This window comes from Podarcis filfolensis (genome assembly GCF_964270895.1).
Source record: "Podarcis filfolensis genome assembly, chromosome: 8".
Lineage (NCBI taxonomy): Eukaryota > Metazoa > Chordata > Lepidosauria > Squamata > Lacertidae > Podarcis > Podarcis filfolensis.
Genome location: NC_139611.1, coordinates 26,744,618 through 26,764,189, shown reverse-complemented (window position 1 = coordinate 26,764,189; position 19,572 = coordinate 26,744,618). Strand labels below are relative to the sequence as shown.

The 19,572-nt window shown below is 48.5% G+C and overlaps 1 protein-coding gene across 10 annotated transcripts in view; it reads right to left on the bottom strand.

Moving 5' to 3' along the window:
• The window catches only part of PLEKHG5 (pleckstrin homology and RhoGEF domain containing G5), a gene marked incomplete at its 3' end in the record, with an annotated part of 105,042 nt that overhangs the window by 10,903 nt on the left and 74,567 nt on the right, over window positions 1-19,572 (bottom strand). For all 10 annotated transcript variants that reach the window (XM_083628537.1, XM_083628536.1, XM_083628535.1 and 7 more), the window contains 9 exons: window positions 10,847-11,032; window positions 7,955-8,131; window positions 6,295-6,390; window positions 5,037-5,087; window positions 2,703-2,852; window positions 2,007-2,117; window positions 1,094-1,243; window positions 447-584; window positions 191-310 (listed from right to left, as the gene is read on the bottom strand). In XM_083628537.1, coding sequence (XP_083484663.1) covers window positions 191-310; window positions 447-584; window positions 1,094-1,243; window positions 2,007-2,117; window positions 2,703-2,852; window positions 5,037-5,087; window positions 6,295-6,390; window positions 7,955-8,131; window positions 10,847-11,032 — 1,179 coding nt within the window. The remainder of the gene's footprint in view (window positions 1-190; window positions 311-446; window positions 585-1,093; window positions 1,244-2,006; window positions 2,118-2,702; window positions 2,853-5,036; window positions 5,088-6,294; window positions 6,391-7,954; window positions 8,132-10,846; window positions 11,033-19,572) is intronic.

The window sequence follows — 19,572 nt, the reverse complement described above, 5'->3', positions numbered from 1 at the left end:
TGCTGTGGATTGACCACGCAGGTGCCTTTCTGCTGTTCTGGAGAGCAGAAATAAAGAACTCTTTCTCTGAACCAACCCTCGGTGTCATTTGACTTCCTTCCTCCTGTCCGGGAGCAATGCAGACCCAATTGGTGAACTCCAATAAGGCTACAGAAGAAGAAGAAGATTTCCCCTGCCCATCAAGGCTTACCTTACTGTCTTTGCCTTCTTTCATTTTAAGGCTTCCCTCCAGCAGAAGCTGCCGGGTCTCCTCGGCAGAGGTCCCTGGAATGGGGGCTGTCAGGTCCAGGCGCAAGAACTCCTTCAGGATCTGAAGAAAGGGGGTTAAAGCCAAGAGAGTTCAGGCGCCTGAGACACTCTCTCCAGCCACCCAGCCCAGGCTGCCATCTCGGGCACCCTTTGCCCACCCTTCTCCCCCACGTTGCAGCCACAGCCTCGCCACCCACCTTGTCCACTTCATCCGTGCTTCCTTCCACCACCTCGTAGGCATCGATGCGGCTCAAGATGCTGGCCAGGCGCTGCTGCTCCTGCCTCTGGCGCATGCGCGAGTTGATGTGGTTGATGAAGCGCTCCACCGAGTTGATCTGGGAGGAGGGAAGCCCGCCAGAGGTTATACCCAGGGGGAGGCAGCAATAAGGCGAGGGTGGCACCTGGCTTCCCCAAACTGGGTGCCTTCCAGATGTGCTGATCTACAACTCCCAGCAGCCAGTGGTTCGGCACTGATGGAGGGTGCTGGGTGTCCAGCAACATCTGGAAGTCACACAGTTGGGGAGGCTGGCCCAGATGTCTCCAGGAAACCCCAGAACCAGGGTGTGAATGCAACAGCCCTCTCCTGCTGCAGTCCTCCCCTGGAATCAAATCCTTAGAGGTAGACTGCTCTTGGTGATGGAGGTTCCATCGTGGCTAGACTTTGTCAGCGTTAGGTAGGTTCGCCTTCAAATGCAAAATGAACTGTGTTTCTCCCCCATCCCAATGGAGTCCCAGCCCTTCCTGAGATGGATTTGGGTGCAAACGTTTGCTGAATTCCTTGTGTCTCCCAACACACCATCACCTACGCTAGCAGGTGTACCAGGGCGCACTGGCAAGACTTTACCATGGTGATGATGGCCTCTCGGGTGTGGGGGTCTTCCGTCTTCTTAAGCACCGACTTCAGCAGCAGAGGGTATTTGGTGAGGCGCTGGTGAGGCTTTACTAGCATGTCGCTCAGCTTGAGCCGGTTGCACTGTTTGTGCTTCTCGGCCCACTGCAAGTGGAAGAAGGGAAGTGTCAGTTCCTGGAGCCAAGAAACAGGCCACTAGCCCGTCTGTCACTACTAGCCAGGGGCTTAGCTCCCATCAGGAACACAAGCCAGCCCTGGAAAGGTGCCCCTGCTGCAAGCCACAACCAGCCCAGGAATGAACAGCTTCCAAAAGGAGCCCTAGGTGAAAGACAGACTCTCATTCTAAATAATGGCCAATTCTTGGTGTTTTCAATAGTTCTGTCTTGGCCTCCAGGCAAAACTCTGTAAAAACAGCAACAGTCCGCTCTGCAGACTGTCTGCCTGGTTCGGACCAATCGAGGAAAAGGAAAAGTACCTATTGGCTAGTACCTCTGCCATCACCAGCCCACCACTTCCCCAGAACCTCCAGAGCCATTTTGAAACTGCTTTTAAGATTGTTCCCCTCTTTTAGCTGAGCAATAATCATAGAGGATTAATTATAGAATTGTATCATTGGCGTCATTTTGTCCCACAATGCAGGAAGATGCAGCTGGCCCGTACGGGGATCAAACCCACAACCTTGGCGCTATCAGCTCCAACCAACCAAGCTAACCACATAACACTCCTAAAGTGTGGGGCTTAAACAGCCCCCGCACGACTAGGAGAGGTGAGCATTAAGCATTTGCACCTCTGCCTAGCCAGCATTTGACTTGCTGGTGATGGATGTCTGCAGCTTTTCTGAATGTAGGACTCAGCTTTGAGGACAGAGGCAGGTGTGGGATTCGTAGGATGGTCACAGCCTCCTTACCGTGACGTAGATGCGAAAGAGTTCGTTGTCCCGCAACAAGTTCCTCATGTACTCCATGCAGCCTTCCTCCTCCATGCAGTAGCGGATGTAAGGCTTGAAGTGGGAGCCAAACTGCAAGGGGAAAGCATCAGACTAAAGACACGGGTGGAGGGAGGCAAGAGCAGTGGAGGAGAGCAAGGGCCACCTGAGCAACCCAACTGGCCCTGTGCAGTTGTCCCAAACCACAGATTCTGGGAGCTAGACTCCCTTTTCCCCTCTGCTCTCCAGCACCACCCCTGTTGATGGCCAGAGATGGTACTGCAGCTACCAGCTCAGCAGAGACCACCTTTTACGAGGAGCCTGTTGGGTTGCATTTTGGTCCCGGAAAAGCTGCTCACTCTGGTTTGGGTCCAACTATTGGATCAAAACCAAGCTAACACCAGACTTCCCGGCCCTCTTTCTCGGCCACCCAGTGCCCCCTGCCAGGCGACTTGCCTCACTTGTGGCACCTTCAACAGCCAGATTTCAACCTTCATTACAACATGTTGGTATAATAAAACAGAACATGCTTCAGAGCTGGGGTAGGAGGCCTTTCGCGTTCCTCTGCTGCTGCAGTTCTGGGACACTGGAATGGTCTCCCGCTGTTGCTCAGGAACAAAGCACCATCCTCTCCTGGCTGCACCCGCATGTAGGCACACTCACTGCACGCACACCTACCATCTTGAAGCCCTTGAAGAAGTCCGTGGGGTCTAGCAGAGCCCGGCTGGTCCTGGCCTTGTCCAAAACAGGAGCCATGACGCTTCTCCAAAGAGCACGGTGCAGCTGGATGATTTCCTGGATGTTGCTGAAAAGACGCTCAGCTTCCACCTGCAGGGTGGGGAAAAGCAGACTCTGAGACCCTTCTTACACTCTTGAGCAGTGCCAGATTTATGTATATGCTAAACAAGCTGTAGCTTAGGGCCCCACACTCTTGGGGGCCCCAAAAAAAATCTAAAGGAAAAAAACTGGATGTACATTTCCAAAATATAAGATAAAAAACAAATAAAATAAAACCTACATACAGCAACAGTGTTTTGCGTTGTGTAGGCTCCTATGATGTGAGTAATGGCCCCCGCCTGCTAGCCTGCTCCCTAAAATATCACTGGTTTGCTCATTTATATATATAGGGTGCCTACATTTGCATGGACTGGGTGCGTGGCAACATGTGCAAATGACTTTAGATACCTATTAGGTCCTTAAATTACCATATAGCATATATTCAACACAAGAAGCAGCGACAATTTGTTGTTGACAAAGGACAGCTGGACATATAAAGGGCCCCATTCCCTTCAGTAGCTTAGGGCCTCATCAAACCTAAATCTGGCCCTGCACTGGAGTCACCTTCCAAGAAGAGCCCCTCCCCCCTGGGTCAGACTCTCGCTTGCTACTGTCATTCAATGCACACTGCTCTCTCTGAACAGAGGTGCCACACAGGCACCATGGCAGGAGCCATCGAGAGATGCACACATGCACCCAGCCCCCAGGCTCCACCATGAATTTGGCCATCCCCCCCCCTTTCAAAGCCACCCACTCCAGCAGCTTCCAACACGTGGTGTCCCACAAAGAAACTGCAAAGGGCATGAAGGTCTACAGTGCCTCTCATCTGTCCCGAATCTCCTTCCATTCCACTTCACCAGATTATTTCAGTTTTCAGACGGTAAGAGCTGTTCAGCAGTGCAATGGTCTCCCTCAGGAGGACTCTCCTTCCTTGGAGGAGTCCTCCCGAGGAGAGACCAGGGTTCAAATTCTCCCACCTTGCTCAGTCCCAAACCGCACTGGGTGACCTGAGGCCTGTCACTGACTATCAGCCTAACCTACCTCACAGGGTTGTTGTGGGGAATAAATGAGGAAGGGGGTAGAACCATGTATGCCACTTTGAACTCCTTAGAGCAGGCATAGGCCCTCCAGATGTTTTGGGACTACAACTCCCTAGCTAACAGGACCAGTGGTCAGGGATGATGGGAATTGTAGTCCCAAAATGTCTGGAGGGCCAAGTTTGCCTATGCCTGCCTTAGAGGAAAGAAGGTCTGATAGAAATGCAATCAATCAAAGTCATCCCAACTGTTGAAAACTCAGGCAACAGTTCTTAAAGTGATAGCTGAGATGGAAATACTTCCAGGATAAAGGTAAAGGTAAAGGGACCCCTGACCATTAGGTCCGGTCGTGACCAACTCTGGGGTTGCGGTGCTCATCTCGCTTTACTGGCCGAGGGAGCCAGACAGCTTTCGGGTCATGTGGCCAGCTTGACAAAGCCGCTTCTGGTGAACCAGAGCAACGCACGGAAACGCCGTTTACCTTCCCGCCAGAGCGGTACCTATTTATATACTCGCACTGACATGCTTTCAAACTGCTAGGTTGGCAGGAGCAGGGACTGAGCAACGGGAGCTCACCCCATTGCGGGGATTCGAACCGCCGACCTTCTGATCAGCAAGTCCTAGGCTCTGTGGTTTAACCCGCAGCACCACCCACATCCCAGGATAGGGGAATCCTAAAGGCACCTAAAGGATGCAGCCGTCTTCCTTTCCCCAGCTCTGCTCTGCAGCCCGATGCAACTACATTTATCCAGCGTTCCTTCTCGATCAAACAGGTTGAGTGCGTTTTCGTTGGGAAAACCTGATCAACACACCTCTGGGACCCAAGAGAAGCATTTGCATGATGCAAGAGTTGCCTTGGGTATATCTCTTTCATCTCTTTAAATAGCTTGTGTGTGCCGCAAGCCTGCCAGAGCGTCGTGTGGTTAAGGTATTTCTCCAAACAGTGAAAGATCGCAAGACGGTTTCTTGTCAGAAATGGGGGTGGGAGGGGGAGAGAAACTGGGCCACTTCCTCAGAGCAGATAAGAGACCAGTGGGGCAGAGGGGAGGGTGCTTCAGAGACAGCGTTTCGCTACAAAGCCACCGGGAGCAGGAGGCAGACCCTTGCTGGCACAGGAAAGTGAGGTTTGGCCCTGGAGGGTGACATCTGACATTTCTGGGGCAACAGCCATGTTTAAAGGGAGAGGATGCTAGCTTACCTCACAAAGCAGCCCCGATTCCTGCAAGTTCAACAGGCAACACAGGAACAGCTGAGGAGGAAAGAGAAAAAGAGAGAAATGAGCTATTGCAATGGGGCTCGGTTGTGGGGGTCGCCGTTTGGTTAGAGAGCCAGCAAACAAAGGTGATGTTGGTCATGATCCAGGGCTTTGGATCTGACACTGCTTTAAGCGAAGGGAAAGGGATGCTTCCTGGGCAGGGATAGAGTGACCACTGTATTTCATGCACTGGCAACCTCAAGGCTGGATTACTGCAATGCACTCTCTGTGGGGCTGCTCTTGGTCTTGGTTTGAAAGCTCCAGCTGGTGCAGAATGCAGTGGCCAGATTGCTGACGGGGGCATCTGGCTGAGAACATATGAAGCCTTTGTTAAAGCACCAGCCCTGCCTGCCCATCTACTATGCAGCCTGGTTCAAGGTCCTTGTATTAATTGACAATGCCCTGAACAGCTTCAGCCCCAGGGTACCCCAGGGACTGCCTGAACCCTTATATCTCAGCTGGGACACCAAGATCCTCTGCAGAAGCATTGCTGGTTGTTCCCTGAGCAGGTGTGGCTCATTTGACAAAAACAAGAAACGGAGTCTTCAGTGTCATTAACCCTGTTCTGTGGAACTCCCTGCCACTAGAGTTTCAGCAGGCACCTTGTCTTTCAACTTTTAAACACCTGCTGAAAACTTTTCTATTCCATCAGGCATCTATGCAGGCAATTGAGAGCACATTGTTCCATAAAAGGTACTACATTTCTGGTTTAAACTTTTTATATATATAGTTTGCATTGTATGGTTTTATGCAGGGGTTACGTTCTGAGACACCGCACGCATGGTGTATAATTGAAACTCACTGAAAAAGCCTGCAAACACCCCGATCTGTCCCACCCCCACCTCATTCTGCCCTTTTAGTGACGTTTCAGTGGCATCTTTATGATGTTTCCAGGTCACTTCCGGGTTCGCCACGATGTGGTTGTACACAGCCGCACACATATTGAACATGCTTAGACAGGGGGCTACCTGTATTTTTTTATAAACTACACTGGTGTGTGTGTGTGTGTGTGTGTGTGTGTGTGTGTGTGTATGAAGAGCAGTATTTAAATATTTTTTATGAATGAATGAATGAATATACTTCAAGACTTCTGTGTCCTCAAACCCAGCCAGATGGGCGGGGTATAAATAATAAATAAAATTATTATTATTATTATTATTATTATTATTATTAAACACATCCCTTCATCTAAGATGCTTACATCTGTGATGACCTTCAGCTTCCTGATGTAGGAGGCTTCTGTGTGCAGCAGTTCCCAAATAGCTTCCTGCTGGTGGCATTGCCGGCGTGTCAAAACCTAGGAGGGTTAAGAGTCAGAGGCAGGGTTAGGGGCTTCTTCTTCTTTTTACCATTACCTTCCAAGAATATGACAAGCCCCCTTCTGAATCCATTCCCCCCAGGGGTGGGGAACTGGACCCAGCCAGCCACATCCTGGGTTTCCCCACCCCCAGAGGACCGCTCTGGCGAGTGGGTGGGGCCCCAGCCACCTGTCAATCACCTGACACCAAAGGAAAACCAAGGCCAAGTGAGGCTCGAAGGGACCGCCCATCAGCCGACAGCCCTGCTTCCTCCAAAGAGTCAGTAGTGCCACGAATTGGCAGGCTCAAAGCTTCTGGGGAGCCCACAAGCCCAGTACGTTTCCGAGCACAATTCAAAGTGTTGGTGCTGACCTTTAAAGCCCTAAACGGCCTTGGCCCTGTATACCTGAGGGAGCGTCTCCACCCCCATCGTCCAGCCCAGACACTGAGGTCCAGCGCCGAGGGCCTTCTGGTGGTTCCCTCACTGCGAGAAGCGAAGTTACAGGCAACCAGACAGAGGGCCTTCTCGGTAGTGGCACCCTCCCTGTGGAACGCCCTCCCTTCAGATGTCAAGGAGATAAAGAACTACACAACTTCTAGAAGACATCTGAAGGCAGCCCTGTATCAGGAGGTTTTCAATGCTTGATGTTTTTCTTATGATACAGCCCTGTATCAGGAAGTTTTCAATGCTTGATGTTTTTATTATGTTTTTAGATATGCCGCCCAGATTGGTGGGGTATGAATAATAATATTATTATTATTGAAAGCATACCCCTGCCCTGTTGCTTGACCCCAACATACTGGCATACTGTTCCTAAAAGTGGAGGTTCCACTGGCAGACCTTACCCTGAATCTGTCCAATCCCTTTCAATAAATCAAAGCCATCTAAACTAGTATCAGCCTGCCCCTCATCCAGGGATGAAGATTTCCACAAAGTGAATTGTGCAGGGGGAGAAAGGACTTCCCTTTTGTCTGTCCTAAATCAGCTGCTAGATACCTTCACTGGGGTAGGGGGTTCAGGTTAAAGCTTTATTGGAGAATTGAGCCCAGCTAGGTCAAGATCGGGGACACGGGTGGTGCTGTGGGTTAAACCACAGAGCCTAGGACTTGCTGATCAGACTCCCACTCCGGTGGGAAGGTAAACGGCGTTTCTGTGCTCCAGAAGCACAGAAACTGGTTCTCCAGAAGCAGCTTAGTCATGCTGGCCACATGACCCGGAAGCTGTACGCCAGCTCCCTCGGCCAATAAAGCAAGATGAGCGCCGCAACCCTAGAGTCGGTCATGACTGGACCTAATGGTCAGGGATCCCTTTACCTTTACCTAAGTCAAGATCACAGCAGCCAGCCTTCTCCGTAAAATTGTAAGAAGAGTCGTCTACTGGATGAGGTCAATGGCTCATCTATCCCAGCATCTTGCTCTCACCATGGCCAACCACATACCCCAAAGGGAAAACCCGCAAGCTTGACCCGAGCACAAGAGCAGCTCTCTCCCTTCAGGGTGGCTTTCAGAACTGGAATTCCGAAGCGCCAGCTGGACGGCAAAAGGGCCCTGCTCCCACCTCACCTCTGTGCCCTCAATGATCTCCTGCCAGCTGTCCTCCAGGCACAGGGCGGCATCGTCATCCTCTTCCTCCTCTTCCCAGGAATCCTGATCGAAGCGGAGCTGCTGGGGGAACTTGGGGAGGCCAAAATGGCTGTAGGAGTGGAGCCTGCTTTCCAGCTGCTCCATCTTGTCCATCTCCTGGAGGGGCACAGAAGAGAAGGCTGAAAAAGGAAGTCTGGGGCTGCTGCTGTGCGGTGCCAGGGGTGTTGCCCTGGTTGGAGTGCCGGAACAGGACCTGGGAGAGACCAAGGTTCGAATCCCTGCTGAGTCATAAAGCTCACCTGGGGCCAGCCACTGCCTCTCAACCTGGCCTCCCTCACAGGGGTGTTGTGTGGGACCACGTGGGGAGGGGGAAAGGAGGCCCGTGAGACAAGGGTTCGAATCCTGTTTCCCATAATGGCCCGCTGGATGAATGAAGGGAACATCCTCTCCTAGCTTCCTGTCCTTTGGCAGCTGGTTCCCTGAGGTAGGTATCATGGATGGACAAGGACCTAAAAGAAGCCTTCTTGGACCAGACCAAAATAGTATAGGACTCTACCCGCCGCCCGCCCCCCCCAAAACAGGCTACTACCATTCCATGCTCTCTATATGAACCGACCCAGGCCTTGCAAACGCCACCTGAGGCCCTTCTCCATGTGCCACCTCACAGGAGGTCTGTAGAGCGGCAACACATGAACAGGCCTTTTCAGTGGTGGCTCCCTGCATGTGGAATGCTCTCCCCAAGGAGACTCACCGGGTGCCTGTTTAGTGTTTAGTGTATTTGTCTCTCATCTGTGTTACGTAGTAACTCTATAAGCAGGCCTTTGGCTGATTAAGCAATCTATTGCCTTTTAAATATGTTTGTGGGCGGGGGTTGGTTTTTGTTACAGTCATGTGTATTTTGTGCTTTCATTTTGTGTTTTTATGCTGCAAACCGCTCTGTGATCTTCAGATGAAAAGTTGTATATAAATGTAATTTATAATAATAATAAAGAATAATAAAGTATCATTAGGCATCAGGCAAACCATCTGTTCTTCTTCAGGCCTTTGGCTATTAATTAACCTTGAGTAATTGGGATGTCTCAATCCTGCCTATTAAAAACAGGATTGCCTTCTAGAGTTTTCTCTCCTACTGGTTTTAAACCTATGGGTTTATTATGGCGTCATTTTGAGTTCCTTTTGTAAAATAACTGAATAAATTTAAATAATCATTAATAATAATAATAATAATAATCTAGCTTAGTATTGTCTACAATGACTCGCTGTGGTTCTCCAAGAAAGGCAATAGTCTTTCCCAGAACTGTCTGGCGATGCCAGGATAGAATCATGTCATCTAATGTTGAGCTATTTTGTCCCCTGCCTCTGATTTCCCAAAATAGGGTATGAAGGAACCAGCCTGCACTCACCGATGCTTCCTGGAAAAGAGTATTTAGTGGCACATGACCCCCTGATATCACGGATAACAGGCCTCCCTCCCACTGCCAGCTGCCGTAATTGAAGCCACCGGAAGGCAAGGAAGCGCTCTTTCCTTGCGCTTAGACCCAGTTCCATGACCTACTGAACTTGGTAACTAGTGCCTGAAGATTCATCCACAATTACCTTTGCTCCACATTTCTAGACACCTGTCCGGGCTTTCTGGAACTGTGCCCGACAGCTTTTTATTTTTGCCTTGCCGCTTTCCCCTCAAAAATCCGCTCTTCACTGCTGAATCAGAGCAAACAGCAATCTGAGGGAAACAAAAATGGCTGTTTTCTCCAATTCAGTGCAAAGGAGTGGGTTTTCATGGGTGAGGGAAAAGTGCTCAGACACGGAGCAGGAAAGCATGGACATGCACCTAGAAAGTGAAAGGTTAAGTATGGATGGGCCTTGAGTTTATTTCTTTCCTCCTCCCTCCCAAGCCCTTTTCCTTTTGTGCCGTGTCTTTCAGAGAGCAACCTTCACTGGCCATCCTAACGAACTGCTGAGGGGGCAAGAACTGCCCTCCTTAGTTGATCTGCATGGATCAGCCAATGAAAAGGAGGTGTTGTGTGCTTGCGAGAGTGTCACTGTCTGCTTTTGTGTGTGCGAACATCCTATAAATGTGTGCATGCAAGACTTGAGGAGGGCACACCCACCCTGACATGCTCCCCCCTCACACACCAGAGGGATGTGTGAACCAGCCCCAAAGAGATGAGCCTCAACTGCCTCCCGTAGTGGAAAACCAGATAGGAACCTAGGAAGCTGCCTTCCGCTTAGTCAGGACATTTGTCCATCTAACTCAGTACTGTCAACACTGGCTGGCAGTAGCTCTCCAAGGTCTCAGGCCTACCTGGAGATGCCAGATGCAAAGCAGATTGCTCTACCCCATGGGTAGGCAAACTAAGGCCTTCTAAATCCAGCCCACAGATGGTCTGGGAATCAGCATGTTTTTACATGAGTAGAATGTGTGCTTTTATTTAAAATGCATCTCTAGGTTGTTTGTGGGGCATAGGAATTCATTCATTTACCACCACCACCCCCAATATAGTCCGGCCCCCCACAAGGTCTGAGGGACAGTGGACCAGCCCCCTGCTGAAAAGGTTTGCTGACCCTTGCTCTACCCACTGAGCTCCAGCCCTTCCCCCAAAACCCACAAGCAGAGTAAGACAACAAGAACCACCCGCTGCTGCTGCAAACTGCCTCTGGACATGGAAGTTCCATCATGAATGGCCTCCTCTATGACTGCGTCTCCACCTTGATCTCTGGCTACCCTTCCTCGTGATCTGACGCCACTTGATTTTGCAAGGAACGGGGACTCCCTACCTCTCCAGGACACCCTTCCCAGCTGCAAACACCTGCAAAAGAAAAGGGCCTGCAGGAACCCACGGGCGGCAGTGGTGGGCACTGGCAACGTACCCGCGTGAAGGGACTGGCGCTGTTGCCGGAACCAAAGAACCCGCTGAAGCGACTGGCAGCCCGGTTCTTCCACGTGTCGATGCCATTGCTGGGCAAGGAGGCGCTGGAGGGCTGCAGGGGGTCGTGGCTCGGGATGCTGGCGTCCCCCAAAAACTCGTTCATGTTCTTCCTTTGTCTTCCAGGGGCCTGCGAGGGGCAAACAGGGAGAGGAGAGATAAGTGAGAGGGCTGGAGAACATAAGATTAGAATGCGGGAACAGGCCAAAGGGAGCCCAGAGTCTTGTTCTCACACTGGCCAACCGCAAGGGAAAGAAGGAAGCAGGACCTGAGAAATTCTTGCCTCCTTCGGTTTCCCGCAACTGGTATTCAGAAGCAAGGTGGACAAAAATCAATGATTTAAAAAAACACACACACACACACACACACAAAAATCAGATTTTTAAAAATTTTAATCGGATTTTTTATTATTATTTAAATTGGATTTATAAAATATAATGCTTTTGGAGGAAAAATCTTTCTAAAGATAGCTTTCTATTTAAGTGACATTAAAGTCCAAAGGCTATTCATCAGGAAATAAGGATTTGTTTTAAGTTTTTCATGTGGGCTAAAACTCCGCCTAAGGTTTTGTTTTGTTTTTTAATTGTTTAACCACATCAGTTAACAAACATAGATACATATGCTATAATGTTTTAGTTAAATAAATCGTTTAAATTGTTATTAAGGAAGTGATTATTTTTCTCCTTCCAATGAAGTACAGCAGAAAATTTCATAATTATCTGTCAATGTATTTCTAATAGCATAACCAAATCAGTAATTTTTGATAGAACTGTAAAAACTACTCTGAAAATTTATTATTCCAAAGATGAAACCTTTATCTGGTTGTAAATATTAAGATTATACGAGCAAGAATGAGCCTTTCTGTTAAAAAAAAAAATTAAATCAAGTCTTACTGACTAGTGATTTAAATCGTGATATAAATCGATTTGATTTAAATCAAATCCACCCTGTTCAGAAGCATGGCTGCCTCCGAAAGGAAGGCCTCTGGGTTGTCAGGAGAGGCAGAGAGCACCCTGGGACGATGGAACCTGTCCCCAAAACCCACAGGGGCACGGCAGCCGCCCATACCTTGAGGAGAAAAGAGAGCTGGAGGAGAGTGCAGAGAAACATCTTGCCCGGTTCTTGGTGCGCAAGCTAATGGCCAGCTGCCTTTTCATGACCCGGGCAAAAGAGCACAAATCCCAAAGCCTCTTGTCTAATCTCCATGCTATTCTAAGCCTGATAAGGACCTGCGCAATCACCCAGCATGCCCTCTACCCAGCCACAGGTGCTCTGCAGCGCCCCCAGGCCAGGATCTGGAGCAGGTGAGATTATCTCCAGATCTCTATTCATTTAACATCTCCTTTTAAAGGTGTTTGAGATTTCCCTCTACAATTCTATGATTCTATCTCTTCTTTTTTTAGATGTAGCGGAGGCAGCAGATTGGCTACTAGGATGGTAATCCGAGTTGGCCTTTCGGCCCATAGGGATCTTTCTTTGGCCCATAGAGATTCTGGCGTTCATATCTAAGCTGGCAAAAGAGTGGCAAAAGCTGTCGGGAAGACAAAAGGCTGAATTCCCTGAGCTGAAACAAATACACCAGTCATGGTTGCTGCATCTAAAGAACCATCCAAAATGTTTTATATATATATAGCTATATAGTTATATATATATATATATAGTTATATATTTTTATAAAGTATATATATATATATATATATATATATATATATACACAAACTTTTCTACTGCTGAAAAATTAGTTCAGAACTAAGGTAAACTAGGGGACAGACCAAAACAAAAACAAAAAGATTCATTTTCAACTACACACCAAAAGTTTGTTTTATACACAAATAATTATAACCACACATGCTCCAATATTTCTCCAATGAAAATAGGGACATCCTATTCCATAGCAACAGCAGCAGTAATAATAATAATAATAATAATAATAATAATAATAATAATAATAATTTTATTATTTATACTACCCTCCCAGCCACTCTGGGCAGCTTCCAACATATATAAAAACATAATAAAACATTTAACATTAAAAAACTTCCCTTGCAGGGCTGCCTTCAGATGTCTTCTAAAGGCTGTACAGTGGTACCTCGGGTTAAGTACTTAATTCGTTCTGGAGGTCCGTACTTAACCTGAAACTGTTCTTAACCTGAAGCACTACTTTAGCTAATGGGGCCTCCAGCTGCTGCTGTGCCGCCGGAGCACGATTTCTGTTCTCATCCTGAAGCAAAGTTCTTAACCTGAAGCACTATTTCTGGGTTAGCAGAGTCTGTAACCCCCATCATAGCCTCCAAATTACCTCGTGTGGGTCGGAGAGATGTTATTGTCAGCCATCTTCCGATGCGCCACCTAGTGGCCCCCCCATTGGTTGCATAACTCCAGACCCAAGCCACTCTGGGAGCCTCTAAAAACGTTGTAAAGCATTAAACATTAAAAAAGTTCCCTATACAGGGCTGCCTTCAGATGTCTTCTAAAGGTAGCATAGTTACTTATCTCATTGGCTTGGGGGGGGGCATTGCATAACCCTATAGCCTCCAACACTTCTCTAATGAAAATAGGGACATCCTAAGGAAAAGTGGGACATTCCAGGATCAAATCAAAAACTGGGACAGCTTCTGTAAATCCAGGACTGTCCCTGGAAAATAGGGGCACTTGGAGGGTCTGTCCTGTTCAAAAGCCTGCTGTGAAATTTGCTACTATTTGGAATTCTTACTGATGTTTCAAGTTTCAGATGAGAATATCATAAGACCTGAAGGACAAGATCCTGGTAATTATAAATCACAAAATTGTACAGTTGGAATGGTTTTCCAGCCCAACGCAGGGATCACAGCTACAGAATCCCTAACAGATGACCATCCAACCTCTGCTTAAAACCTCAATAAAACCAAATCTTAAACAAAACATTACTACTGCACAACAAGAATAGAATTATCTTTTCCAGGGATTGTGAAGCGAATGACCGAAATTTGCATTTTGTGCAAATACGCAAGTAGTCCCCCCCCCCAAAAAAAAATGTCCTAAGGTCCAGACTCTGGCTCTCCCCTGGGCAGAAGGTGAATAGGACTTTAACCCACAAATCCTGCAAGGGCCAAACCATCAGCAGGAGTGCCAGGCTGCCACCCCAAAACCTTTCCCCCTGCCGCCAGAGCAGAAAAGGATCCTTGTGTCTGTCAGACTCACCTTATAGCCAATGCCTCTTGCTCTCTGCCCTGGGAAGAATCCCAAGGAACGAAAGCACAAAGGCAGACGAGGAAGGGCCAAGAGACTGACTCTCCAGCTGGCTGGTGAGCAGGGAGGCGAGGAGAAGGCTGCTCGCCTTGAATCAACACTCTGTTCGCCGCCTGCCTTCGCATTAATTGCATCGCTGAGAGCAGCTTGCCGGGCACCCTGGAGATGGGACATTCCTGGGCTCCCTTGGCGCCTCTCCCTACTCTTCCCCCCCCCCTCCAGAGATCGGCCAGTTCTGAACGTTTCTCCTCTTCTCCATCACACACAGACCTCTTGGCTTGGAGGATGGCACAGGATAAAATATCTCTGGTGAAGAGGCTAGTTCCTGCAGGATTTTTGAGATGGTGCAAATGTTCCCTCCAGGTGGAACCAGGCAGACATTTTCTTTATAGGAGAGCCAGAAGTGGATTTGCTGCTTTCCAAGCTGCAAACGATCCCACTTTCTCTCCCCCCTCCAATCACTTCACTGCAAGGCAATTTTTTTGGTTTGCTTTTTATGCATCTTAGGGCCCCCTTTGCAAGGAGAATCTGTTGCAAAGCTGGGTCCAAAATAACTGCCAAAGCAGCAGCAGCAAAACGATATTCGTTGCCTGCTAAAAGCATCCATTTCATAATTCACCACACCAGCACAAATCATGCAATTAACCAGCACATCATATCAGAAGGAATTCTCTACCCTGTTTCTACAGCTCATGATTAGCTACTGAAAAATTTAGGATTAAATTTTTCCCATTTTTCCCATTTTTAAAGATCTAGGGAGGGGGCCTTCCTGATATTTTATGGGACCGAATTCCACAGAAAGGGGGTCACCACTGTGAAGGCCCTGTTTCCTGTGCGCTTCAACCTAACTGCCTTTTCAGATGGGTAGCTAAGCATCATCTGTGGAAAAGATCGGAAGTTGCAGTGAGATGGATTGCTCTTCTATTTAAATCACAGTAACCATTTCTAAATTTGCATCTATACGTACCTATGCATTAACATCTACCCTATAAGAAGCATTTTTCAGAATGGCAGTTTGCATTCTGAATAATGCATAGGAATCATTGCAGAAGGAAGAGAATAATAAAATGCAAAGCAGCAGCAACTGCACATTTATTCAAAATCCCATTAAAACTGCTTAGTTTAATTTATTCTACAAGACTGATGAACTTGATCCAGTGAGTCCCGCTTTTCAAAGTCTGATAGTCATTTACACCTCCAGTGGGTGCCCCCCCCACTGCCCCCTTGCCTTTTGGTGCCCCCTAGGTGCCCCCCAGAAGGGACGCGGGTGGCACTGTGGTCTAAACCAGGGAGCCTTGGGCTTGCCGATCAGAAGGTCAAGGTTCGAATCCCCTCGCTCGGTCCCAGCTCCTGCCAACCTAGCAGTTCAAAAGCACGTCAAAGTGCAAGTAGATAAATAGGTACCGCTCCAGCAGGAAGGTAAACGGCGTTTCCGTGCGCTGCTCTGGTTCGCCAGAAGCGGCTTAGTCATGCTGGCCATATGACCCGGAAGCTGTACGCTGGCTCCCTTGGCCAATAAAGCGAGATGAGCGCCACAACCCCAGAGTCGGTCACGACTGGACCTAATGGTCAGGGGTCCCTTTACCTTTAGGTGCCCCCCAGGGGGTGGTACCACCCACTTTCGGAACAACTGTACTAGTATACACCAAACGTTATGCAAATAGGTACCATCTTTTTGGACAACGTGTAAGCATCGCATATGCTAATGCCAGATCTTTCATTTGAAATGTTAAACATAGTCCTCTGGCATCCAAAAAAAGTGTGCTGTGTTGATTTTGCAACAAAATCAATACAACAGGAAACAAACCCCAACGGAGGCAAAGACCGTTGACTGAGTCGCGTGGCATCTTGAAGAGCGCCGCATTTATTTGGTCACATTTATTGGGCTGCGGCTGACATCAGGCAGGAGAAACATCGATATGTGGCAATCAAAGCAACAGAGCGGCAAAATGCCGAGAGCAGAGAAGGCAGCTGCTGAGGCAGGCCCTCAGCAGAGACGAAAGCAGCAAAACCTCAAAACAACCAGACTGAAAACCAGAGAACCTCAAGGAAAATGTTCCAGTAATGGTCTTCCCCTTCGCCACCAAGAACTTAGCCACGAGAGCACCAGCTGAGACTCCCTGGGAAGAGCCCCCATGAACGTGGGTTGTCACACCAGACAGGTGGCCTCCATCCCCAAGTTTCCTGCCTCACCTGTCTCTAGGAAGGTCTCTCTGCCTCCATCCTCATTCCTCCCCTGAAATATGCAAATGGATCAGGCCAGTTTGGGTGCAGGGAGAAGCATTGCCCCAAGGGTTGCGGTGGGGGTGGGAAGAGAGAGAGAGAATGCCAAGCCTTACCCCAAGGGTGCAGCAGCAACTTCCAGGATCAGGGCCTTGCAGCTCAAAGGCGTCCAGCATGCAGAGACCCAACACTGCTCATCTCCAAGCCGCTGCAGCCTTTGCAGCAGCAGTTCTACAGACCTGTAGGGGGTGGCACCGTTTCCCCCCCCCAGTGCCTCAATGGGGAGGAGGAGGAGAGAGGCTCCAGCACACTCTCCCTCCTCCGGGCCCACGGAGCAGCTGGGACAAACAACTGGATCCCCAAGGTCACCTTACTCCGCGATGCAGCTCACCCCGGGTGACAGGGTGCCTGCCCTCAGGGCCAGCTGAGCCCGGCAGCTGACAGGGAGACAATGCACCTCAAAGGCTGGAGGCCTTTCCCAGCCGGTCCCCCCACAGCCCCTCTCCTCTCTTTGTTCCAGGCCCTGTGGGAGTGGGAGGGCTGTTTTCCCCAAACGGAGACCCCCCCATTCCCCTGTGAAGCCGCCTCCAGTGCTCAGAAGCAGAGCAGTTTGGACGCAAAGGCAAACATGGGATCCGGATGCTTTGAGCTCATTCAAGAGATGCACGACAGGCGGTTCATGTGAATTATACTCAGAGCAGATGCACTGAAACTAATGGGCATGGCTGCCCCATTATTATTCTTAGTTAAGTTTATTATTAGTCACTTTTCTTTCTTTTACAAAAGCAACTCAGCTTAGGGACATAAGGAGAGCTCGCTGGATCTGGTGAAAGGCGTCCTGTACTCACAACAGCCAACCAGATACCTCTTCTGGGAACTCCATAAGCAGTCAGAAGAGCCGGAGTCCTTCTGTGGCTTCACAGAACCATAGAACTGTTGAGTTGGAAGAGACCCTGGGGGTTATCTAGTCCAACCCCCTGCAGTGCAGGAATAACCACCCAGAGTGGCTGGGGAAACCCAGCCAGATGGGCGGGGTATAAATAGAATTATTATTATTATTATTATTATTATTATTATTATTATTATTATTATTATTTTTCTCCTTCTTTCCCCCAATGTGGGGCTTGAACCCATGATCCTGCGATTAAGAGTCTCGTGCTATTCTAGCAGTCTCCAGCAACTTGCATTCAGAAGCACTCTTGTCTCTCCACAGAAGCCTCTGTGGAGGCATGGTAGGCCAATTGGTGTCAAGGAAAGATAAGACGTTTTTTATGTACGCTACAACAGCAGCAAGAGTACTGTTAGCAAAGTATTGGAAGACACAAGAACTACCCACACTGGAAGAATGGCAGACCAAGGTAATAGACTATATGGGACTGGCGGAGATGACCGGCAGAATCCGAGACCAAGGGAAAGAGACGGTGGAAGAAGACTGGAAGAAGTTTAAAATCTATCTCAAGAACTGTTGTAAAATTAATGAATGCTAAAATGTTTTGGGTAATGCAAAATAGAATTGCAGCGATTAACAATTGGATATGAGAAATAAGATCTAAAGAAAGTGGTATATTGAAATTAGGGGATGCTGAAAAGATTGATAACAGGGATGCAGAAAGGGGAGGTATGGGGAAGTCGCTGAAAGAAGGTTCAAGAAAAGAAAGGTTAAGAAAGTATACGTGTTTATATGTTTGTATGTCTATGTATTGTGTTGTATTGTTTTGTATTATGTGTGGAAAAACCAATAAAAAATTTATTAGACTGACTGTGGAGGCAGAGCATAGCCCTTGTGGGTGGTAGCAGTTGATAGCCCTTCTCCTCCATGAATTTGGCTAAGGCATTTTGGGTTGACAATTTCACATATTGTTTTATTACAGTGGTCGCGATTCGGTGCTTCTGCACATGTGCAAAGCGTGATTTAGTGTTTCTGTGCATGCACGAGTGCCAAAACCTGGACATAACCCATTCCGGTACTTCTGGGTTCAGCACGGTGTGCAACCCCAAAACAGGCAACCTTAAGCATCTGTAACCTGAGGTATGACTGTATTAAGTTGTCAATCTTTATTCCGAAAGGAGATAAACCTTAATGATAAACAAAATAATGAAAAGCCTTACAGGGTTGTTGCAAGGATTACAATGAAGCGTCCATATAGGTATTATGCGCAGAGAATATACACATTTTGTATGAAGCTTACACACACACAGTACAAAGTTTGAACGCTCTGCATGTTTACCCTTAAAGAAACTGAAAGTGCAAAGAACAAATTAGTCCACCCAGGATAAGAGGAAAGAGGAAGGATCTCCTTCGCTCCCCCCACCGCCCCAGAAACTGGCTGCTGCCCAAGGCCATTATATAACAAAGGGAAGAAGAAGAGGCCAGGAAAGTCAACCTGGTTTTCCCCCTTGTTTCCCCGAATAGCAAGAAATAATCGAAACTGGCGGTCAAAGGTCCGCACTCCTGCCAACTTGCAAAGATCTTCCTGCCACCGTGGATTCCTGGTATTGACGAAATTTCTAGTGCTCAGGGTAGACTGGCTAGGGACTGGCTCCAGCTGGAGCCCAAATCCGGTGCATGGTTTCTAACTCTTGAAATTTCAAAACAACCCTGAGATCCAAAAGCTCCTGTTTTTATAGGCAGAGAGGATCCATTTTTGAGGTGCATGCGCATGAAGAGGAGGAGGAAGATTAATGAACTATGGGAAATATGAAAATGACAGTCGCCCATCCTATCAGAGGAGCTGCCAGCACCACTAAGAACATAAGAAAAGCCTGCAGGAACAGGACAAAGGAGGCTCATTGAGCCCAGCATCTTCTTCTTGCAACAGCCAACCAGGTAGCTGTGGGGAACCTGCAAGCACAAGAACACGCTCTCCCCTCCTGCTGCTTCCAGCAGCCTTCTCCTCCATGTATTTGTCCAATCCTCTTTTAAAGCCATCTTAAAGGTAAAGGGACCCCTGACCATTAGGTCCAGTCGCGGACGAGTCTGGGGTTGCGGCGCTCATCTCACTTTATTGGCCGAGGGAGCCGGCGTACAGCTTCCGGGTCATGTGACCAGCATGACTAAGCCGCTTCTGGCGAACCAGAGCAACGCACGGAAACACCGTTTACCTTCCCGCCAGAGCGGTACCTATTTATCTACTTGCACTTTGACGTACTTTCAAACTGCTAGGTTGGCAGAAACTGGGACTGAGCAACGGGAGCTCACCCCGTCGTGGGGATTCAAAG